We start from the raw sequence: 26,233 nt of genomic DNA, 5'->3' as shown, positions 1-26,233 counted from the left end.
TGGTTTCAATGAAACTGGCCACCGTCACCGAAACCGGAGTGGGGAGTATTATTATATACATACTATACTGTATGTACGTACTCAAAGTAAAAAAATCTTCTCATGTTTGTACATGAGAAGATTTTTTCAGTCAGCTGACTGATTCTCTTTCTCGTCCCATATAAAGGTTTTTGACTCTGACAGTTTCCCGCCTTAGCTGTTTATAGTAAATGACACACATAAAATGTTTTTATATATTTTTTTAATATTATATACCTTATAGCGGTCAAATGTTATTCGTCCATCGCCGGTCCTGCGCTGAGCCTTAAGCGTCCTACGCAGAACATTTTAATTTAAATGAATTGTAAATATCTGAGCAGCGTATTTCTTGGTCTGTATTGGCGTTTTGTGGCAATGAAATATGAATAATTAACAGGTACTTAAATTTTGATTTGTTCGAATTATATTTGTTATTAAAAGTCTATCTACGTTTCCCAACGTTTATGTTTTCGCGGTAAATTATTCTTATTCAATCTCTGTATAAATTATTGTTACTCTATCGATAAAAATATATCAACACTGTGTGGATAACCTCTTATATTGTGGAATTTAACGTACTTAATATCGAAATGGCTAATCGATCCTGTCAGACTGATAGCAATAGTTGAGATGCTACGTCGCAGCAGCTATATTTTGGAACTCGGTGCTACGCCGTAGCCCATCTACGAGTGCTACTCCGTAGCCTATCTACGAGTGCTACGCCGTAGCGCATCTACGAGTGCTACGCCGTAGCCTATCTACGAGTGCAACGCCGTAGCCCATCTACGAGTGCTACGCCGTAGCCCATCTACGAGTGCTACTCCGTAGCCTATCTACGAGTGCTACGCCGTAGCGCATCTACGAGTGCTACGCCGTAGCCTATCTACGAGTGCAACGCCGTAGCCCATCTACGAGTGCTACGCCGTAGCCCATCTACAAGTGCTACGCGATACGCCGTAGCCCATCTACGAGTGCTACGCCGTATCCCATCTACGAGTGCTACGCCATATCCCATCTACGAGTGCTACGCCGTAGCCCATCTACGAGTGCTACGCCGTAGCCCATCTACGAGTGCTACGCCGTAGCCCATCTACGAGTGCTACGCCATATCCCATCTACGAGTGCTACGCCGTAGCCCATCTACGAGTGCTACGCCGTATCCCATCTACGAGTGCTACGCCGTAGCCCATCTACAAGTGCTACGCGATACGCCGTAGCCCATCTACGAGTGCTACGCGATACGCCGTAGCCTACCTACGAGTGCTACGCCGTATCCCATCTACGAGTGCTACGCCATATCCCATCTACGAGTGCTACGCCGTAGCCCATCTACGAGTGCTACGCCGTAGCCCATCTACGAGTGCTACGCCATATCCCATCTACGAGTGCTACGCCGTAGCCCATCTACGAGTGCTACGCCGTATCCCATCTACGAGTGCTACGCCGTAGCCCATCTACAAGTGCTACGCGATACGCCGTAGCCCATCTACGAGTGCTACATGCTACGCCGTAGCCCATCTACGAGTGCTACGCCGTAGCACATCTACGAGTGCTACGCCGTAGCCCATCTACGAGTGCTACGCCATATCCCATCTACGAGTGCTACGCCGTAGCCCATCTACGAGTGCTACATGCTACGCCGTAGCCCATCTACGAGTGCTACGCCGTAGCACATCTACGAGTGCTACGCCGTAGCCCATCTACGAGTGCTACGCCATATCCCATCTACGAGTGCTACGCCGTAGCCCATCTACGAGTGCTACGCCGTATCCCATCTACGAGTACTACGCCATATCCCATCTACGAGTGCTACGCCGTAGCCCATCTACGAGTGCTACGCCGTATCCCATCTACGAGTGCTACGCCGTAGCCCATCTACAAGTGCTACGCGATACGCCGTAGCCCATCTACAAGTGCTACGCGATACGCCGTAGCCCATCTACAAGTGCTACGCGATACGCCGTAGCCCATCTACGAGTGCTACATGCTACGCCATAGCCCATCTACGAGTGCTACGCCATATCCCATCTACGAGTGCTACGCCGTAGCCCATCTACGAGTGCTACGCCGTATCCCATCTACGAGTACTACGCCATATCCCATCTACGAGTGCTACGCCGTAGCCCATCTACGAGTGCTACGCCGTATCCCATCTACGAGTGCTACGCCGTAGCCCATCTACAAGTGCTACGCGATACGCCGTAGCCCATCTACAAGTGCTACGCGATACGCCGTAGCCCATCTACAAGTGCTACGCGATACGCCGTAGCCCATCTACGAGTGCTACATGCTACGCCATAGCCCATCTACGAGTGCTACGCCATATCCCATCTACGAGTGCTACGCCGTAGCCCATCTACGAGTGCTACGCCGTATCCCATCTACGAGTACTACGCCATATCCCATCTACGAGTGCTACGCCGTAGCCCATCTACGAGTGCTACGCCGTATCCCATCTACGAGTGCTACGCCGTAGCCCATCTACAAGTGCTACGCGATACGCCGTAGCCCATCTACAAGTGCTACGCGATACGCCGTAGCCCATCTACAAGTGCTACGCGATACGCCGTAGCCCATCTACAAGTGCTACGCGATACGCCGTAGCCCATCTACAAGTGCTACGCGATACGCCGTAGCACATCTATAAGTGCTACGCGATACGCCGTAGCCCATCTACAAGTGCTACGCCGTAGCTCATCTACAAGTGCTACGCGATACGCCGTAGCCCATCTACAAGTGCTACGCCGTAGCTCATCTACAAGTGCTACGCCGTAGCTCATCTACAAGTGCTACGCGATACGCCGTAGCTCATCTACAAGTGCTACGCCGTAGCTCATCTACAAGTGCTACGCCGTAGCTCATCTACAAGTGCTACGCGATACGCCGTAGCCCATCTACGAGTGCTACATGCTACGCCATAGCCCATCTACGAGAGCTACGCGATACGCCGTAGCACATCTATAAGTGCTACGCGATACGCCGTAGCCCATCTACAAGTGCTACGCCGTAGCTCATCTACAAGTGCTACGCGATACGCCGTAGCTCATCTACAAGTGCTACGCCGTAGCTCATCTACAAGTGCTACGCCGTAGCTCATCTACAAGTGCTACGCGATACGCCGTAGCTCATCTACAAGTGCTACGCCGTAGCTCATCTACAAGTGCTACGCGATACGCCGTAGCTCATCTACAAGTGCTACGCCGTAGCTCATCTACAAGTGCTACGCGATACGCCGTAGCTCATCTACAAGTGCTACGCCGTAGCTCATCTACAAGTGCTACGCGATACGCCGTAGCTCATCTACAAGTGCTACGCCGTAGCTCATCTACAAGTGCTACGCGATACGCCGTAGCCCATCTACGAGTGCTACATGCTACGCCATAGCCCATCTACGAGAGCTACGCGATACGCCGTAGCACATCTATAAGTGCTACGCGATACGCCGTAGCCCATCTACAAGTGCTACGCCGTAGCTCATCTACAAGTGCTACGCCGTAGCTCATCTACAAGTGCTACGCGATACGCCGTAGCTCATCTACAAGTGCTACGCCGTAGCTCATCTACAAGTGCTACGCGATACGCCGTAGCTCATCTACAAGTGCTACGCCGTAGCTCATCTACAAGTGCTACGCCGTAGCTCATCTACAAGTGCTACGCGATACGCCGTAGCTCATCTACAAGTGCTACGCCGTAGCTCATCTACAAGTGCTACGCGATACGCCGTAGCTCATCTACAAGTGCTACGCCGTAGCTCATCTACAAGTGCTACGCCGTAGCTCATCTACAAGTGCTACGCGATACGCCGTAGCTCATCTACAAGTGCTACGCCGTAGCTCATCTACAAGTGCTACGCGATACGCCGTAGCTCATCTACAAGTGCTACGCCGTAGCTCATCTACAAGTGCTACGCCGTAGCTCATCTACAAGTGCTACGCGATACGCCGTAGCTCATCTACGCTGTAGCAGCTGCGATCTAAATAGAAATAGATGTTATGCCGTAGCTTATCTACGAGTACTACGCAATAGCAGCTGCGATCTAGAACTAGGTACTACGCCGTAGACCATCTAAGAGTGCTACGCCGTAGCTACTGCGATCTAGCATAGTTTATTATTAACTTAATTTATTACTTAGCCAAATAGAGGTATATATTTATTCTTTTTTTCTTTCTTTTTTGTTTAAAAAAAAATTTTGTTTTATTAAAATAACACTATATTTGAAAGTATATTTAAGATCAAAAAAAAGAAATAGAGAAATCCCTTTGACAAATTAATAGTCGTAGGCTTATGCTCAAACATCATAAGTAAAAAGTTCATAACAAAAAGATAATATCTATTAGTAACAAAGTCGGTAAGGTGCAGTTACACAGTACATTTGCTTTTATTCCCGGCCTTATAGATGTTATTATAGGTTTCAGGCCTCAGTTACATTTCATGTTTGTTACAAAAGTTTATACTTATAACGGTAATTTTTATCCGGTTACGGTACAAAAGGAAAGGTTATGATTTCAACAGTGTATGTAGGGATATATTATAATTTGCGTATTCGGCATGTTAATTACAATCCATAGGTATTAATTAAGTTATTTTGTTGTTTAATATTTATTCATTTATTTTACAGACTCCTGCAACATATAGAAATTATATCTTTAAATTCCTGTAAATATAATAATTTTATAACTCAAAGAATTTAACAAGCTTTTAAGTGATTTTTTCTTGTCATATTATGAAGGATGTCGCATTTATAATTACATAATATAATAATATATCTTCAAAGCTTAACGAATGTAGTTTTTTGATTTAACACAATTTTTTTTTGCAAAAAAGGCTGCTGTCATTTTGACAAACAATTATTCGTATTGTAAAGATGAGCTTATGAGTAATTTTTAGTATTTTTTTTGTCCCTAGGTTTGTGGTGGGGCTGCGGTCATGTATCACGCGTTTCCCGTAGTCCCACCTTCAGGAGCAGGAACATCGTTGGGGTTTTAGTGGGTAGTCCCGGGTGCGTCTTCCGTCCGCCCCGGGGAGTCCCACATACCTCGATGGTGCTGTCCAGGCCCCGGGGATGCGTAAACGCATTCCTCCAACGCAAAAAAAGAAGGTTCGTTCTATTTTTAAACATAATACGGCATCATATTTATTTATTTAACAATATTTTAGCGTGCGCTCTCCACAGGTACATGTCCACAAAGCCCTCAAGGCTATTATTAATATTCAATAATGCAAGTTTCTTTTAGAATGAAATTGACATTCATGTCAATAATCATAGTAGTACAAAGATACTGCAGTATTGTAACTCAGTCTGAGTTACAATACTGCATTATCTTTGTACTGTACTATTCAAATGTCTCTATATATGGTACATCGACGTGGCACGATAAATCTAAGGGCGCGGACAAAGAGCGCGCTTTGACGTCGCCGCTCAAAGGCGGGCTTTTTATTGGCGGTGCGCCTGACAGCGGGGGCTCGCCTGTGTCGGCGGTCCGCGGGATCACGGGAAAACCTTTGAAGATGATTTTTTACTGACTGTGGGATGTCAGTGTTTAAGCTTGTGAGGTCTATGTTAGTTTTGGTAACGACAGCTAACATAAAAGCAGGCAGTTTTTATAGCAAGCGAATTATGGTTGTTATTTCAACTGCCAATAAACATTATCTGTTTTTCTTTTACCACTTTACACCTAAGTGTTTAATTAAGACCGCAACGTGACGAGTCGAGGCGAGGCGCGGCATAAATATGTATAGATTTGACAGATTTCGATTGCGTGAGACGTCTTGCGAATCTGTCAAATCCATATAAATTTAGAAATGCACCTACGCGTCGCGTTGGGGTCTGAATCAACCCTTAGCCAAATTTCAAAATTTGGTATCGACATACTTTGTGTCCCAGCAAAGGACGTGGGTGAGTTTTCTTTATAGAAAAATGTATAATTACACGCAATAAACAATTTTCGGCGCAACTAAGTTTGGGCAACATTGAGTTGGCTGGCGCATACACTCGTTTTCCGTATTGGTTTTCCAATTTGGAATTCCATGAAACTAGTGCGAACGTTCAGTTTTCTTCACAAGCGCCGCGCCGGCTTGCATTCAGAACGCACGCGCAGAATTCGTTTCGTTCGGAAAAAGTGAACATGTGCGTCAGTAATGTATTTTCTACTGATTCCATGCATTCGAATGTCCGAATACGGAAACGAATTCCAAAATCGAATTCAAAAAACGTGTGAATGCGGCATGCCATGCATTAAATAAAACTACGGAACCCTGCGGAACTTTTTTCTCTCTTCTCTCGACGCTCGAGTAATCGTGGTTTTTAACGTCAACGGGCTTATTGGTCCGGTTAAAAAGGAAAAAAAAAACATTAATTTCCACTTAGTTATACGCAAATGTCTGTTGGAAAACATTTGCTAGCGACTTTTTATGTTAATGTATTTATATCTCGGTGGAAAAAGTGAAAGACTGTGGTTTTAAACAACAGCGGAAAAGGACGACTAAATAGATGTTTAAAACATATTCTCCATTTCGAATAATTTCGTACTAAATATTTGAAATTTTGTCAATTTATGTTTTGTAAGCATAAGAGTTATACTCAGTAATGTTTTTATTGAGCAACCGCCAAACTTCAGTCTGTACTTAATAACTGAAAACACAGGCTAAGTTGCCACACTCGGCACATAATTTATAACTAACTATACTTGGGTTTTTGAATAACCTACTTTTATATTTTACTAAATGACTAAATGAGTTAGTCACGCGGAAACCGTTAAATTTTCCGGAAAAAAAGTATCCTATGTCCTTCCCTGGGACTCAAAGGAAAATTTAGTAAGGAGATGCTTTACGCAGCAAAATCTATTCAGCGTGAAGGGTTACCAGACAGACAGATTGACAGACATATTTTCGTATTTATAGTATGGATTAAACTTAGATCAAACTGGTCTCCTAGGTTCTAAAGCCACACGATGATGACGTCATAAATTCGGCGACATTGGCAAACGCGCGTCCCGCCTGGTCCCGGCTGGTATTTAGTTTTATTGCGCTGTAAAATACTTTACGGCCAGCGCTGGGACTGAATGTGCAAGCGTTTAAATCGCTTAAAGTTACTCGTAACTATATACTATATTTAGGTACAAATTAATATAAACAATAACAAAAGGATTTACTATAATAGTATTTTAAATAAAAAAAAAAACGACCTCAAAATTGTACGTAATTGAAAATTAAAATTCCGTATCTCAAAAACTACTACATAAATTTTGATGAAACTTGCACTTTTTCCTAAGTTTAAAAGAATTACTTAAATCGGACAATCGCATATCTCTGAAACTACAAAGTTTCAGATATATGCGAACACAAACATAAAAACATACATACATAGTACTTTTGAAATTTTGAAACTTGGCACATTTGAAATTTGGCACATTTGCTCAGATGCTGATATATAGACTAACATATATGAAAACTGGGCAGTTCCGGAAATATTACACACATACGCGTCAAATTGATAACCTCCTTTTTTTTTAAATAATGTACAGACATTGAAGAGAGAAATAATCGCACTCCAAGCCAAGTTGACAGATTATGACTAACTTTGATTTGACAAAACCTAACCAAACAAAGAAATAAAATTATAAATCTTCAAGGGTCGGAAAGACGTCTGCTCAGAGCTCTAATGACCTGTCTTCAAAGGTTAAAAAAGTGTCATTGACTATTTCACAATGCTACAAGAATGTTTTATTAATGGCTAAACTATAGTCGTTGTAAAATTTTACTTGAGAGACAATTTCTCACCAAGCCTAGTCCATTTGACTCTTCGACATAATATAATCCAATCAAATTACGCACGTCCGTTAACTGCCTGATTATTTTTAGATAACTCTTCTGGCCAGTAACGCACGTCATGTGCCTCTTCTATGGTAAACCCCTTGTATGAATCGGTTTTTTAAAAAAATATGGTGTCCGTTCCTTCCATCCCAATTCCATAAGACATTTATTCCGCTTTGAATAGAGAACAATACAATTTGTCAGAGCTCCCGTCTATTGTTCGAGGTCACAATACACTGAGCTACGGCCACTCCAACCTTAAATAACCTTTATAGCCACTGGTTTCTATAGAATTGCGTATTAAATTAGGATAGCCAAATGGTGATTGCAACAGTAGAAACCACTAACTATTGAAGTTTTTGTCTAAGATTTACTGGGGTAGGACTTATTGCCTCTATACTGTCTACGAATGTTAAAACATAATACTACTAGTTTCAATTCTTCTGTAAAAGTTTTCTTATACAGAGTGCAACTGCAAAACAAAGATTAGTAGTAGCCCTAGAACATTTTTTTTATTACTGTCAAGCTGATTTTTTGTGAGTTGCTTCATTTTAATAAGGGCTCCATTCCACCGCGGCGCACTGAGAGGCTACGCACGTGCGTCAAGCTGCAAAGAATCTTGAAAGTGGTAGCTAACAGAGATAGAAAGGATTTCATACTTTGACTTGATGGTCCTAAAATATGGATTGTACTATTTGTAGGACAATGTTACTCTTAAATTATATAAGCCATTCATGAAGCCCCAAGCGGCCACATCCGGCCGCGATAACAATATATAAGCTATTGTGTCTCGTTTTTTCGTGATCGAAAGGTTAAAACGTGCTCTTTGAATAATTATTATGACACTCTCGTTTTTATCTCGTATTTGTAAAAGAGATAGCATGATAATTAGACAGAGACGAAAAATATACAACTTATTCTACCGATCCACCACTTGCAGCTTGACAATTCACTCAACCCTTTATTTAGTCAACCAAAACTGCACGCTAAATTACTCAGCGCGCTGCAATATTGTGCAATTTATAGCCGTAACATACATCCAAACATACGCTGGCAGATTTACGGGGACCACTGTCAGGATATTTAAGACGTTTTATGTTGTGTCACAGTGTGCCAGGCTGCTAAATTTTATATAAAAAAGACAGATATATTTTTTAATCTATTTATAAAGAGGTTTAAATTTCGGCTGTATGAATTTGTTGATGTAAAAAGGTTTTTAGCGCCATTATGGGTAAGAAATTGTAAACTCAGGAAGTCAGGATACGTCATCTGATCGAAAACTCGTAAGACGAAGGTACTCGTAGATTAGACCGCCGACGTCTCGTAGAAGAGTGAGTATAGAATCCTTCGTTCGTAAAATCATATTCGTGCAACGCAAATACATACTGAGATACTGTATCCGTACTGTATATCATGTCCGTACGTTCATTTTTTGGAACGAAGTTCCTTATCGCGCGTTTGGCGTAAATCTGAAGGCTAGACAGAACGATATTAGACCTTGATTTGACCTCAACACTTTTTAATAGTACCTGCATGTTAGGGTTAGAGCGCGTTGATAGTAAGTATAAAGTATTCCTGTGCGTCAACAAGATGGGTTTTTTTTAAATAAACAGCGACGCGTTGTTAGTATTCTTGGGCGTCAATAGATGGCGTTTTTTTAAATAATTGTTTTGAGTGTATATGTATACAAGTTTTTTGAACATAAGAAGTAACTTCGTTCCATTCGGGTGTCCCTTGACACCTCTCAAGTTTTTCTATCTAGTATAATATAAAATGGTCTTTGATACTGCTTTACCTTTACAATACAATGGTATTACTCTATTTAACCTCAAACTTCGAAATGAAACAACTTCTACAAATTTCGGTCTTGTTTCGATCTTATTTCGATTACAATGACTTAATTAAATCCTCGCCTTAACAATATCGAAGGCAAGTTCAATAAAACACTTGTAATAAACGAAACTTTGAAGGTCTTTTGTATGAGTTTCAACTATTGTGAGGAAAAGGGTTTCTATCTTATAATAGCCAAAATGTTTTCCATTTTCGATCGACTTTCTGTTTAGAATATTATGCTTGAGTCCAGTGTTATCATTAATACGAATGTTATGTTGTTTATTTTATATCGATCTCAGAAAACTCAATAAGCGCGACTCAGGTCTATGCTACAAAGTGATTGAAATAATGAAATTCACTTTTGAAGTATGTGATGACAGACCAACGTTATTTGGTTGGGTTATGTCAAGTTTAGCTTAGAAGATCATGACTAACAATAATTTGGTATAACCCGACAAAATTTCGTATAGGTCCTCCATCTGCTATGAATAATTTCTCTGATAGTACTTGCAAGAAAAAAATTGGAATACATCCTCTTTTTACAAGTCGGTAACAAATATGGCGTGTTGTTGTATCGTGTTAAACTTGTCACATCACGTGTTGGAGGCACATTAATATTATTTGCTTACCTCAAATGCTTTAAAAGTGTTTGGAGATACCAAACATGCTAGAAGGGTAAAGACTGATATTGAGTTTTTTTAAAATAAATATAAATATTTTCTTGGAACAGTTTTTGATGCAGAACATGCAGAAAATGGAGATTACAACATTGGTTGTATTCTCCATTTTCTGCACCAATAAAGTTATTATTATTATTATTATTATTATTAGTTTTGTATTTTAGTAACCTACCTGTTTTCCGACAGATTAAGCATTCACAATAGACCAGCGTTAGTGCAGAAACATTACAGTCATAACAATTATTGTAACAAAACCATACTCTTACTTAACAGTTAACTCTGTAAGTACTATTTTTACTTTGGTTTCTTTAACGCGCACAAAAATATAGCAATGACAACGAACCACTTACACTCCGTCAGTGCATGTTACACTGTGATACTTGACAACAAAAACATGCAAAATAACTGCAGAATATGCTCCTTATGTCGTACTTAAAATTATGAACTTAAGTTGACCAGTCGAGTTATCAATTTATCACATATGGCTGATAAGGCTAACCGCGGTGGTCGTTTCTGCATCAATTTTTCGACTCAGTTACGTTTCTTTAACATTAATTATTGCTCGCATTAGCCTAAACTGACGCAAGTCTAAAAGTTGTTCATAAAAAATGAATACATAAATTAGATTTATTTTGCACGGTGTTTGCATACTAAACACTTTTAGTTGGGAAAATATGCGGCAGCCCTTATTTTCACAGCAAAGTCAACATGTTTCGATATTACCTGTATATTCTATTTATTTTGCCTGCCATTTAAGTACACATGTAAATATTTCAGGAGCACCCTATGCATAGAATGTCACAGAGTACTAAAAGTGGTTTTACTGTACAGCGGTTTTCAAGTTCTTTATTTGGCAGTACATTTATTATATGTAACCCGAATGAAAACTGCAAATATCTTTACCATTTTTGGCTTCGTAGTTGAGTAAAAAAATACCCCTTTTATGTCAAGAGATTGTTTTTGCCTAGTTACAGCATATTATATCCCTCTGTCTTAGACCAAATAGAAAGGTAAACACAGATTTATGCAAACCATAGAGACCAGCGGGGCTAAAAATGGTCGCTTTGGAGAATCACACCAAGAATCATAATATGATTCATTTTTTTTAAATCGCAAAATGCAAGTCTGCTTGCAATTCATGTCTACAACTCGACAAGTCTTTAAATGAACGTGTGGAAAAAAGGAACTAACGCTGCCATCATACAAAAACGTCATTTTTGACAGTTCTCCTTTACGAGCAGCTCCACCGCCCACGTTCATATTTAACCTTGTGGCACTGTAGTAATTCGTACTAATTTGACATATTTTGTCAGTTTGACAGTTTTGACAATTCATTTGCTGAATTGATTGAGAGGAAACTACGCCTCAACGCATAATAACACAGAGTTACACACACATGTAAGATCCATGGCTACTACACTGCATTGCTGCGTCACATTGCAAAGTACTATATTGCTTTTTAATGTTTATTTTTGAGATACGACGCTACGCAGTGTTGTGGCCTGGCCCTAAAGGTTAATGTAGTTTTTGCACATGTTACCCGCAACTTCATTGCGTCAAAAATCGTTTATCGCACTGAAGATGTACTATCAGAGAAGTTGATTCCTATGCAAATCGGGGACCTAAGTAGTTTGGTTGCGTTACGTCAAACCCAGCCGACAGATCACAATTAACATTGAATTGACATATTCGACCAAATAACGTTGGTCTGTCAATTGCATAACAATTGCATATAATCAACTTACTCGATGGTACATTCCCGGGGCAGTTCCAGATGCCGAAAACGCTATAAAATTACTAATGCTAAGTTTTTTTTGCTAAGTTTATAAGGAACAAATTGTCATGTTATGCCATTCAATCAATAAAAAATACTAGAGATCGCCCAATGGTCGAAATTCGACCTTAGTTTAAACGACATTAGGACTATTTTGTAAAAAAATATTGACTTTATCATATTTTTTTCAACTCTTGTCTCTGGGACTCAGCTGATCTCAGACTGGCCGTGTAAGCATTGTCTATATAATATCTAAGATTCAATAAAAAAAACTATAATCCATTTTCAATTTGTCAACTTGTTGTCAACAGACTTCAACCATAAATAAAAGAGTATAATTCGTATGTATAGGCTTGTCACTCAAAAATCTATCATTTTTCCTAGTGTGTGTGTGTTGTAGTGTGTGTAATGTTTTATTTGTTAAAAAAATTTATGATAAAAGCATAATTTCAAAATAATATTAGCTCGATGCACTCCTTCACCATATAAACTATAACTGTGCAAAATTTCATTCACCTACGTTTCCCTATTTTTTCATCAAAAGGGTTACAAAGTTTTTGGCTCACGTATTAATATATAGATATTATATCAGTCGTTTCTCATGTCACCTCATTTCATCTCATCTCATGTTCACTAATTTCTTTGTCGTCATTGCCTGCTGTATTTCACCTGTCATTGGACGTCATCTAACCTATATTGTTTGTCTTTTATTTTAATGTTCCAAATGATAGAATGTTGGTGAATCGTAATAAATGCCATTACATCTCCCTTCGCGGTGTTCATAATATCTCTTTACCAAGTTTTATCGGTTTCACGGCTTAAATTTAAAGAGGTGACCGCTGCTTGTTACCTTTTTTTGCTACACAGATAGACATACATATGTTCGGCTAGCCATAAGCAAACTACATTCACTTTTGTTGTAGAGCCTTCACTTTTTTATTCAGTCTCCTGTACACAGAAGTGTATGAGTGAGCCCAAACTAAAATCACTTATTGACACAGGCAGGCATCAAAATGTTTGTTATTGCAGATTGAAACGCTCTTTGATATGTTGTGTAAATGTTTGTCTGTTTGTGTGTTGTGACAAAATTCTTATTTCAGTCGGCTTCGCTTCGCAAATATTAGCTCCTCGTAGGGTGTGTGTGATGTAGGATTTTGGGGGATAACGTTAATAAAGAGTTTTCAATTTTTTTATCTAATTTAAAAAAAAATAAAAATTTTGCACAGCTAAAGTTTTACGGAGGCATCATTATTTCCCTGAAACAGGGACTTTAAGTAGGTACATCAGAAAAATAAATCGTTTGAAACATAAATTCTAACTTAACCTAAACATAGCCTTGTAAAGCGTTAAAATGTTGTTTAAAATCTGAAACTAACACTAAACATAGGCTTTGTTACTACATATTTGATGCCTGATACTGATAAAATAAAATAAAATTAAGAAATTAAAAAAAACCCCCGCCAAAACAACTTTAAAAAGTAATGAAATAATATTTACTGTTCAAATAATTCCTAACTTGTGTAAAGTAATATTTTAGTCCATAATTGTTGTCAAGGTGTGTCGGGGGACCGCTAATGTAGATGTTTAATTTCACTTAACAAGTTTAAGGATCAATTCACAGCGATCTGAATCGGGATAGGTAATCAGCGACTTGGCGGTTGTAGTTTACTTGGCGGTCCCCCAACACACCTTGACGACAATTATGGACTAAAATATTACTTTACACAAGTTAGGAATTATTTGAACAGTAAATATTATTTCATTACTTTTTAAAGTTGTTTTGGCGGGGGATTGTTTAATTTCTTAATTTAATTTTATTTCATACTTTATAACTTGTGTTGGTTATAGTGCAGAATAATTCCAATCAACAGAATCATATTCTCATGATTACCATCTATCAATGTCCTTTTCGATGAGGCCGTTAATATGAGCCCAAACATGAAACTTCCACTTTGGGTTCATACGAAGCTCGGTTCCTATAGAATCCAAGTGATGCTGCAGCAGCAGCATGTAAATATTTACTGTTTATACTTTATCTACTTTCTTACTGGTTGTCGCAGTTAAAATGAGCCCAAACACGAAACCTCTGCTCTAAGTTGGCGAGGAATTGGATATCCTTTTGATTACCAGGTGATGCTGCAGCACCAGGTCAACTTTCCATTATTATGTGTATACGTATATTGTATATTCACAAATGTCACGAACTAGAATGAAATATAAAACACATCACACGACTACAATTTGCTAACGGCCTTTCATGAACCAGATAAACCCTGATTGTCCAGCACTGAGGAGGCTGATGATGATGAATTATATTTAAGAATACTCTCGATCGTGTCAGCTTTCAAACAAAAAAAACTAGATCAAAATCGGTCCACCTGTTTAGATGCTACGATGCCATGGACAGATACACACACAGACAAACAGACAGACAGACAGACAGACAGACAGACAGACACGTCAAACTTATAACACCCCTCTTTTTTGTCGGGGGTTAATAAATGGGGAAATCCTTAATACAACAAGCGCTATTAAAATTTAGACATAGGTTCACAGCTAATTTTTAGTTGTATTCTGACGTTTGACGGACTTACGTAACAAATTTTTAATACATTTTCATTGACCAATTATGGTAAAAATATTCGTATGGGTATAATTAAAAAAAAACTCAACAATCCCACAAACTCTATTATCATGGTCACCCCACGCATGTAGGAGACAGAACGCGAGCTGTAAGTAAATTTGTCGTTTGTTTATTGTGATAAATATAGTTACCATGTTTGGAGGGAATTTCGGGACAGTCTCGGTTGCTGAGGTTTTATAATAACAGTGATACGCGCTAAAATAAATATTTGTGTGCGAAATCGTGTTGTTTCCTTATACCCTAAACGTGAGAGGTGAACACATATTACGTAATAATATTATGTTATGTTGTATAAGGTGTGGTTACTTTGCTCTGAAAATACTGTATAAATCATCCACAACGGATGTAAAGGCCTAGTTTTTTTGTATGCAATTTATTAAAGATCCTTCTATTGCTTTAGGGTAAGGTTATAATAGAAAAAAGGTTCCTAAGCTGTAAAGGACTACAATTTTAGAAGAACCAGTAAAATATTTCTTATTTTACTAGCTGTCCCGGCAAACGTTTCTTTGCCATAAAAAGTATTTTGCGCGTATTATTTTATTGAAGTGACTAAATAAGTATGTCACCATGGCATCGGCCATCGGTATCCCGTCGCACAAACAATGGTCACCGTCAGTCTCGAGTTGTAACAATTTACTATTATTTATTCAACAAATGCACTTATCAATATAAAAAGTACCCAGTAGCCGATTCTCAGACCCACTGAATAGGCGTATAAAATTTGGTTAAAATCAGTAAAGCCGTTTCGGAGGAGTACGCGGCCTAACATTATGACACGAGAATTTTGGTGGGAAGGTGTATAAGATTATTTTCAAATGAAGAATATCTTACTTAATGACTACTACTGGCTCCAAAACTTACGTTTATTTTTAAAAGTTGCAAATAGCCTTAAAAAAAGCCTCTAGGCAACTTACATTCATATTAAAATCAAGATGACCTGTAAACTTCGTATTTATTTATTTCTTTATTAGGCTCGCCAACAGCAAAACACAGAAATACATTTAAATATACTTAAACTAAAACATGCACTCATGTGTAAGCCAATTATAGGCTTGTACAGCATTCATTAAGAACAGTAGATATTATTTCTTAAATCGTATAATGATTACAATGTAGTTTTAATATTCGAAAACAGAAGTTTGAGTAAGTTTGTTTATTTATATAGATCGATTACTACGTATTAATCAATATGTAATCTTTCAACTATTTATAATCTCGCTAGTGATATAATCTAACGTTAATCACGATTCATCGCAAATTTTTTTTTATTGAAATCTGGCAAAGTCACGGGAAATTCTACTAGTTTATTCAAAACACCGTTATATGTAAACTTATTGTTTATAACACAGCTCTTAAGATACACGCACCCCTTCGACGCATTACACGCACGCACCTATTACCAAGTCGTAAGGTTCAAAGTTGACCAAAAAACAGATTTGAAACGCACTGTTGACATCCTTAAGTCGGCGTCGTCAGGTTCATTATTGTGTGTGCAATTTACGCACTTATCACAGCGGGGTAGAGTTGAAATTTACGTGATGTGGGGCAAAAATAATGGGGTGAATGACCCGCAGCCACGTGGGGCTGCAATTGCGCAGTTTTGTAGACCCCTGTCGGTTTGTAGGGTAATGAAACGGTTGTTGACTGTGCCTGAATTTCATTTAAATCTAAAATTCGTTATTTTTTTGTCATTTAATTTCATAAATTTTTTTACTCGACTTCAACTCGTACAATCTCTTTAAGTAACGCTTAAAGTTTTGATGATAAAATTAATCGTGACGAGTTATTTGCCTCCTTATAGCATTAAAGTTCTGAATAAGTATATAATATGTACCCTACCGAGAATAGTTTCCAACAATTTCTATATAATTTAAAACCACAGAAAAAACCCATGTTTTTCAGGATAATTTCATACTATAATAAAATGTTTTTATTTAGTTTTTATAGTTATGCGCATATCACAGAAATCTTAATTACATATTGATGTTAACAAAATGTCCGATTGCCACATAATGAGCAACTTTATTGATAATTCTAGAATATAGAATTAATTTTATCAAAAACACAAGAAACAGCTGCTTTCAATTTAATTTAATCATAATCATAACATTTTTATTCAAACTACTTTGGATTTTGTGACAAAATAAAACCTTTTTTGTTAATATAATTGTAAAATCGCTTGGGAGAAAACCTGTAGTGGTACAAAATATAATTATAATAATATGGAAAATAAACTAAGAACATTTTAAGACGCAATAGATGAACTCCAACGAGCGGTGTATTACCTACAGGGGTGTATTTGGGTGACCCACATTCGTCCCCCGCGGGTGCACCGTGCAATCTCACCAGCTGATGCTAATTCCACTCAATATTATGTACAGTATGTATATTATACTGTGTATCTAGCTGAATTGCCCAATAGGCTGTTGACTACGAATCAATACCTATATTATAACTAGATGACGCCGCAACTCCGTTGCGCCAAAACTAGTTTATCGCGCGGGAACCGTGCATTTTTATGGGATAAAAAGTATTCTATGTCCTTTCCCGGGACTCAAAGTATCTCCGTGTCAAATTTCAGCAAAATCGCTTCAGCGGTTTGGGCGTGAAGAGGTAACAGACAGACAGACAGACAGACGAACAGACAGATAGACAGACACACTTTCGCATTTATAATATTAGTATGGATATGAAAGTATAGATATAAAGGCGAATGTATCTTTATCTTCATTTTGTCTATCTGTGTACTCAGTATATTACTATCGGCTATTATATTTTAATAATTCTTTTTTTAATTTATTCAATTTCAAAATTAAGAAAAAAAAAAAACAATTATAGGGTAAGACTTTTGACCTTGTGGGAATATTAATCATCAAATGGCTTAACTCGAGCGCGAGGCCTTGGACTCTCCAAGTTAGACTTACAATTAACTTAACAACTTAGACCCAACTTAGTTTTAAGACAAACTTTGCCCAACCTTGATCATTGGTTAGGATCAACATTCTAAAATCCATTAGACTTGATTGTAAATTTTTAAGATAATTCAAAGTGGTTTTAACTCAATGAATTACTAAAACCAGCCTTAGATATATTATAAAAGTCGCAAAAAGTATGTCTTTCTGTCCATTTGTAATTTGGAGCCTAAAACATAAACCAGATTTTGATAATATTTGCCATAGAGACATTTTGGGTTCCCGGGAAATACTTAGATAAGTTATCAAACAATTTACGGTTTCCGTACTATGAGCGAATACATTAATTATTTTATCCCAAAGTCACATTTACTTTGTAACCAATATAACAATAGAACAAAAATAGCTACGTCATCTGGAACAAAAAAGAGATTTCAGCTAGAAAATTAAGATGAGTGTCAGTCTTCCACCGTGCGTTTTTCGCGTAACTTTCTGCCGCGCACTGTTAAACTCTGGAACGAACTGTCACCAGCAGTATTTCCGGACCTATACGACCTGCAAACCTTCAAGAAAAGAGCGTATTCCCTCTAAAAAGGCCGGAAACGCACCTACAGCTCTTCTGATGTTGCGAGTGTTCATGGGCGACCGTAGTTGCTTTCACTCAAGTGACTCGTTTGCTTGTTTGCCTCCTTATTTTATTATATAAAATAAATATAAAAAACAATAAAATAAATAAAAAGACAGAGAGAGAGAGAGAGAGAGATTTTTTAAGTAGACCGGCCTTCAGTGGGGCTAAAATGGTCACATTTAACAATTCCTCTCAATCAATTCAGCAAATGAATTGTCAAAACTGTCAAACTGACGAATGTCAAATTAGTATGAATTACTAGACATGAATTGCAAGCAGAGTGACAATTTTGCGATTTTAAATAATGAATCATATTATAATTCATAATATGATTCTCCAAAGCGACCATTTTATCCCCTCTGTAATAGTTCGTAGCATTCTCGTAGCTGTGCTACGAATATCGTAGCTGCTCGTAGCACAGCTACGAAATGCTACGAAATGTAGAAGGCCCATTCCAATATTACTTTCCCCTTTATTTTCTACACTATTCTTTCTTTCTTTCTTATTCTTCTCCTTAATTTTTTTTTTGATTCTTTCGCTCACGCAGTAATAAAGATGGCGACGGTATGTAAGTTATAAGCGTTTTTTTATTACACTTTTTGCCTGTGTCTTACTAAGTATTTTGAAAACTAACCAATCATAGGTAGTCATCCTATTACGTCTACTTATTTTTCGTCTGAAATTACTATGCTAATGATAGGACTTTCTGTAGTACTCTTATTGGTAACGAGCCTTTGCCCACGGCTTCGCTCGCGTTAAGAAGTATTATTATATACTAACTTTCATCCCCTATTTTAACTTGGCTGGTATTTATCAAAATCCTTTCTTAGCGGATGCCTACGTCATAAAATCTACCTGCATGCCAAATTTCAGCCCGATGAGTCCAGTGGTTTTGGCTGTGCGTTGATAGATCACCACGTCAGGCAGTCACCTTTGAGTTTTACATATATAGATTAAAACGATTGGTTGTTTTACATTGTGTCCTATTTTATAAACAGAAAAGTAGCCCACTATTTTGAAATACACAGTATAGCTATTTCTATGATAAAATCTACCCTTAAAGCACGACGTACAGGTGTATCAAACCTTTTACAGCTTCTTAAATAATATAAAAAAACTTTACTTCGAAATTCAAAAACTACTTAACCGATTTTGATGAAATTTGCGGTATTCCCCAAATTAACAATACTTAGTACAACAACAAAAAAATAATTACTTAAATTGAAGTCCTGTCGAACGTGTAGTTTCGGAGATATGCGAACACAGACACAAAAAACATATATACATACATACTACATACGTTTACACTTTTGAAATTTAGCCTATTTGTTCACAATCTGATGTAGACTAACATAATAATATACGAAAACTAGGCAGTTCTAAAAATCATATACGGGTCGAATTGATAACCTCTTTTTTTTGAAGTTGGTTAAAAAAACGGCTTAACCATTATCTGGCAGGGCTCGCGAAAGTTTTAACTCGTTTTTTATGCAAATGTCGTATCTGTGGCGATAAATCACAACGCTCGATTGGGCCCACAATTTATATTATACAGGTTATCTGCAAAATATGAGAATAGCCCTCCTCCCCCACGACGAACGTACCGTAGATACAGCAACACGTTCATAGTCCTTACTAATATCATAAATGCAAAAGTTTGTTAGTCTGTCTGTTACCTTCATACGTCCAAATAGCTGAACTGATTTCGCTCTTTAGTATTTAGATACTTTGAGTCCCGGGAAAGAATATACGATACTTTTTATCCCGGAAAATGTACGGTTCCCACGTGATAAACTAGTTTTGGTGCGGCGGAGTTGGGGTGTTATCTAGTTATTTCTTTGTAGTTCGACAACTCGTTTATGAAGATTGGATTGTATTCGATATAAGAGTGAACTGTATATGTTTTATCTTTATGTTATATCTATGTCGTCATAAAATCGTTTGGTTCAAAGTCAATTACGATAGCGTTGATAGGAAGGGTAAATGCTATGTTTATTAACATATAAATTACTTTTTTATCCAACAAAAGAGTACTAAACATACCAGGTAGTAAGTTGTGTTGAATTTTTCTTGTGGTCATTGCGAAGTATGAAACTACAAGGCCAGAAAAAAAAAGAAACTTTATTTGTTAAAAAAATACAACAAAATATATAAAGAAACTAGCTGTCCCGGCAAACGTTGCTTGGTCATAATAATATAAAGTATTTCGAGCATATTATTATTTAATTTAAGTGACTAAATAAGTATGTTACCATGGCAACGTCCCGTCCCGTCCCGTCGCACAAACAATGGTCGTCGTCAGTCTCAAGTTGTAATAATTTACTATTATATAATCAACTGCACTTATCAATATAAAAAGTACCCAGTAGCCGATTCTCAGACCCACTGAATATGCATAATATAAAATTTGGCTAAAATCAGTAAAGCCGTTTCGGAGGAGTACGCGGATTAACATTGTGACACGAGAATTTTATATATAAGATAAAAACATTTCGAAACCGAGTCTACCAAATAAGTGCTTACTAAGCATGTGTTGCGACTTGCGACCATAGTTGCAGCGCTGAAAAAAGAAGCCTCTAGCCCTATTTTGATGAAGAACTCAGAAAAAACCTAATATTTTTTAAAATGTTTAGTCAGGGATCAGACTTAAAATAACGTTAAATTAAGAAATTAAAAGGAAACAACCCCGTATACAAAATGTTGCATCGGGGTTTTTTTTTTATTTCTTTGTTCTCGTTTAATGTTTAGTTGGAATTCCAATTACAAGAGTCATTAATCAGAATGCTAAACTATTGAACTGATCAAGTCCGAAAGTGACTTATAATATGAAGTAGATTTAAAGCCCAAATTTTCAGCACTGAGCGGGCTGAAGATGATGAACCGATGGTAAAACACTTTCGATCATGTCGGCTTTCACATCAGACCTATACCCTCTTTTTTCGTTGGAGGTCATAAAGATATACTCTGCATAAGTCGTCTTCTAGGTTAGCGCGGCGCTGCGCTCCGCCCCGACATAATGTGCGCGTACTTATATCATGACATTTAAAGTTTAAACACTCAAATAATTCACGTAGTAACGAGGTTAGCAATTATGTAAATAGGTAAAACCTGTTCCTTTGTATTATGTAGTGGGGCCAGACAATTACGTTCACACCCTGTAGTGTGCTCCACGCGTAATGATGCCAGATTACCTTTGATATTGTGGTTTTTGCATTTCACTGCATAATTGTGTTGAGATGAGTCTTTAGTGCGATGTGAGTGTGTTACAATTATGAATAATCCAATTTAGAATCTGAAAGTGCTTCCAGAGAATTTGGTTTGTCGACGGTGGACCTACGTATATTTTGGTTGTGTTCTGTCGACTAGACTTGATGTAAACTGACCAAATTACGCAGGTCCAGGCCATTTAGCCGAAACTTTTTCGTTATCGCTTCGTTATAGAATCTCCGGTCAAAATGTATGGAATTGACATAAGACGAGTCGAACGTCAACGTCATATTAATTAAGGCTTATGTCAATTCCATACATTTTGACCGGCGATTCTATAACGAAGCGATAACGAAAAGATTTTGGCACACCCCCCTGGTCTATGTATACATTTTTCTGTTGGTATCGTGTTTTGGTTGGTTCCTTCAAGATAATAATATTATATTTAGAAACAAACTTTAATTTATTTACGCAACAAATATTTTATTAGAAGACCGTATTAAAAATAATTTTACATAGTACATTCAAGTACGTTTGTGTCAAACGAAGATATCCGACAATGTACTATCAGAGAAGTTAATAATTATAATCTTTATTTGCAAAAATATGGTCATATCCATAAACTTATAAATATATTAAGTCTATGGTCATTCATAGGCAGTTGACGGACATACGTCATTTGGTTGCATTATGATATTTAAATATTTGTCGCGATCAGTCTGATAGACTAAACATAATGCAACCAAATTACGTAAGTCGGCAATCTGTTTATAAATCAACTTCTCTGATAGTACAAAAGTTATCCGCTGTGTAAAATATTATTATTTAGGAAAGCATACATTAAACTTAAGTTCGTATACATAATTCATAACCCGACCAAACGGCGTAGGTCCGCTATCTACCCATAAAGAAATTTCTTCGATGACGTTGAATAACTCACTTGAAAAGCAAAGACACTGTATTCATTATTATAAATAAGGATATAGTTAAGCTTAAGCTCTCCCCTCTTCCTCGTCCAGTCTTCCCTGTGACAGTCCTTGCTCCCACTCATCAATACTGCGCAATCTCCCCCTCGAGTCTAGCGAAGTGTCGTCCCTCGGGGTCGTACTTGTCCCTCACCTGGCGCACCAGGTCCGGGTACACCGTCTCCAGTGCGTGCAGCACCGTCCAGAAGTGCTGCTTCTGGAGCACCATGCAGTTGGCGCACGCGTTGTCGATGGCCTCGGCTGCGTGAGCTGTAACATACCACAAAATTAAGAACTTTGTATTTTTGTAGATATAGCCGCTCTTTTAATACTGAAGTGTATTTTAAAAATACGATCAAGCGCATATTGAATTCCCACAACATAGTCTAGAGGAATAAGCTGGTCAATACGTCTCTGACGTTGAACCATGTTTCCTCATCATGTTTACCTTCGCTGCATGAGACATCTGTAAATATCTCATTGGCACACGTCAACGCCTCGCTCTTTAGTGCGAGTCACAGGTCTACATTTTACGGACACACTACTTGAAAAAGAAAAAACAATTTTGGATGAAAATCTGACGTCTAAGGCTTGGTTCACATGGCACAAACCTGTACGCTTCCTGCACGTTTTTGCAGTATACGTCTTAATGAATTTGTATGCGCCCCTAAAAAAAGGTAAAAGGAGGGGAAGTAAGTTATCTTCATATAAAGGCATCGCGCGCGGCTTGTATGTGTGCGCCATAGTATCAATGTGTCGCCACATACGGCACACAACAAAATCTCGGCCAGTTTTATAAGGCTGGTACCGCCGAGATACTTCCCCTCCTTTTACTATGGCTCACCTCTATACTTAACCATCTGAGTGGAGCACGGCTGCTTGTCCAGTAAACACAGTATCAGATCTTTCAGCTGCGGCGTGTGAATCAGCTTATTGAAGTCGATATTGTCGTCCACGTCCGTGTACGATAATGCGACGGGCAGCAATGCGATCATGATGAGTAGCATCTGTTAACATTATTATAATAGTAAGAGATATAATGACAGATAGGTAAATAGATTTTTACCTTATATATTATTATCAATGAAGTTGATTCATAAGTAGATGGTGGACCTACGTATTTTGGTCGCGTTATGTCAAACCAAGCCGATAACTCTCAGGCATAAAGTTAATAATATACCTAGCGGAATAGCGTAACAATCTCGAGCTGTCAAATGAAACCAAAATTGATCTACATCTGTGTGTAAAAATTTGTTTACGTATACACTTACACAAGCATCTTTCTAAGAGATTAAATTGTCAACGTGCCGATAAGTGCCGACTGGATGTCAAACAGATGAAAAAAATTGGTTCTGCTGTCATGTATCACACGTCTCTTTACCACGCAGTGATAGATAGTGACATCTCGCTTGCTCAGGCCTTCGTTTCTCTATTCCGCTAGGTATATTAACTTTATGCTCTCAGGCCACAGTTTACATTGAATATCAAATATTGACATAATCAAACCAAATAACGTAGGTCCGTCAACTGCCTATGAAATAATTTATATGATCTGACTTACCAAACACTGGCTAGGGCCTGATTACACCTACCGAGTAGAGTGGCGATACAGTGCCTTTTTAGGGTTCCGTAGCCAAAAACGCTAATGGCAAAAAACGGAACCCTTATAGATTCGTCATGTCTATCTGTCTGTCTGTCCATCCGTATGTCACAGCCACTTTTCTCCGAAACCATATGGGCTATACTATTGAAACTTGGTAAGTAGATGTAGTCTGTGAACCGCATTAAGATTTTGATACAAAAATGAATAAATTATTAAAAATTTTAGGGGTCCCCATAGGTACAACTGAAACAAAAAAAAAATCATCTTACCTATGCGTGTGGGGATAGATACCCCACACGCATAGGTCTTTTAAAATCATATTGAGGTTTCTAATATCATTTTTTTCTAACCTGAATAGTTTGCTAGAGAGACTCTTCCAAAGTGGTAAAATGTGTGTCCCCCCTCTAACTTTTAAAGTAGCTGCTGCGGAACCCTTCATGGGCGAGTCCAACTCGCACTTGGCCGGTTTTATTTATCGTTTATTCCAAATCAAAAATACAAAAGTGGCTTAAACTAGTTTACCGCTAAACTAAAAAGTTTATTGGCAGGTACGCGCTCCTAACATTATTATTAACTTATCAATGCACAAAACTAATCTAACGACCATGCACCATAGAAGGCCACGTGCCTTTGACGGCAAACTATTAAAAAGTCGTAGTTATCGTCATGGTAAGATATTATATTTCTTCTACTACACACTTAGATTTTTTTTTTATGAAATAAGGGGGCAAACGAGCAAACGGGTCACCTGATGGAAAGCAACTTCCGTCGCCCATGGACACTCGCAGCATCAGAAGAGCTGCAAGTGCGTTGCCGGCCTTTTAAGAGGGAATAGGGTAATAGGGGAGGGTAGGGAAGGGAAGGGAATAGTTCAGGGTAGGGAAGGGAATAGGGTAGGGGTTAGGGGAATGGGCCTCCGGTAAACTCACTCACTCGGCGAAACACAGCGCAAGCGCTGTTTCACGCCGGTTTTCTGTGAGAACGAGGTATTTATCCGGTCGAGCCGGCCCATTCGTGCCGAAGCATGGCTCTCCCACGTATAAACAGATCCACAGATTTTAGAAGTGACTTAGATCCATTAAGTGATTATTATTAAAAACTGTAATAACATGTAAAATACTTACCTTAAACATGAATTGTTAACACTTATACTAACACAATATTTTTAAAATTTCATCGTGCCCTTTATATACCAAAGTAATGTTGCCTCATAAGTTTATTTTATGTAATTGCTTATTTAAATATAATTATTTATTTTATTGAAAAATTAAATTATGAATTGTAATTAACTAAAAGTAAGTCGTCGACGATTCGCGCAAGCGATCGCGATCGACAAAAATTCAAATAAAATGCCACATTCTGACGTAGGCTAGTATAGAGGTAGGTTTTTTTGTATATAGAGGTATAGATAGAGGTAGGTTTAATTTTGCTTTACGCATCTACAAGACAGCGCGGCAGCGGCGGCATCGGTTATTTGGTCCAATATCGGTAGAGAATAAAACATATTATAGCCTAAATATAATATCTATGGACGCTTCACACCACGTCAGTCTGGCCCCGTGCTAAGTACCTGAAGGACTTGTGTTACGGGTACCAGACAATGGAAATATATTTAATACTTTTATACTATACATACATATATTTAAGATTTTTATTATATTATTATGATACACACATTTAATACACATCCATGACCCAGGAACTTTGAAAACTTTTTGTTTCGTCGGTGGGATTCGAACCCGCGACCCCCGGCTTAAGCTACCAACAGCCCCCCAACTGAGCCACAGAGTTCGTATTTTAAGTGGCATTTTATTTCAATTTCTGCGGGTCGCGGCCGCTTGCGGCAAAAATCGGAAAGTCACCTTAATAAGAAATACCTATACCTATACGATACCTAGTGCTAATGTCTGGACTAATTTAGTGGGGTATAAAATATACATTAACTTTATTATTCATCGTGAAATGTTAAGTAATAAAGTTTATTAATGTGCCCTTAAAATCTCACGTTGTGTAGAAGAGGAAGTCATATGATCATATCCCTATCTCTGTCTTTCGTAAAAATGTGTGCAAGTTGCAATCCTTAGTTTCGATAGCAATGTTAGATTTATCATCTTTGTATTTATGTTTGGTAAAGATTTATTTCACAATCCGTCTAGA

General features: G+C 38.1%; 1 protein-coding gene across 1 annotated transcript; it reads right to left on the bottom strand.

The window, feature by feature from the left end:
* Positions 1–22,558: 22,558 nt before the first annotated feature.
* Positions 22,559–23,468, bottom strand: LOC121737387. The gene is made up of 2 exons (XM_042129059.1): positions 23,318–23,468; positions 22,559–22,743 (listed from the first exon to the last, which is right to left on the bottom strand). Exons 1-2 carry the CDS (start codon positions 23,466–23,468, stop codon positions 22,559–22,561), a joined length of 336 nt encoding a protein of 111 aa, XP_041984993.1.
* Positions 23,469–26,233: the final 2,765 nt, after the last annotated feature.

The sequence above is a fragment of the Aricia agestis genome, chromosome 20, assembly GCF_905147365.1.
Source record: "Aricia agestis chromosome 20, ilAriAges1.1, whole genome shotgun sequence".
Lineage (NCBI taxonomy): Eukaryota > Metazoa > Arthropoda > Insecta > Lepidoptera > Lycaenidae > Aricia > Aricia agestis.
The sequence above is the reverse complement of the archived record's forward strand: the minus strand, read 5'-3'. Positions and strand labels throughout refer to the sequence as shown.

What these genes read in the sequence shown, in the direction of transcription:
- LOC121737387 (XM_042129059.1), bottom strand. Translation starts at nt 23,468, where the DNA reads ATGATCGCATTGCTGCCCGTCGCATTATCGTACACGGACGTGGACGAC. An exon ending in TCAGATGGTTAAGTATAGAG is followed by an intron (nt 22,744 to 23,317) that starts GTGAGCCATAGT and finishes GGTATGTTACAG; the next exon opens with CTCACGCAGCCGAGGCCATC.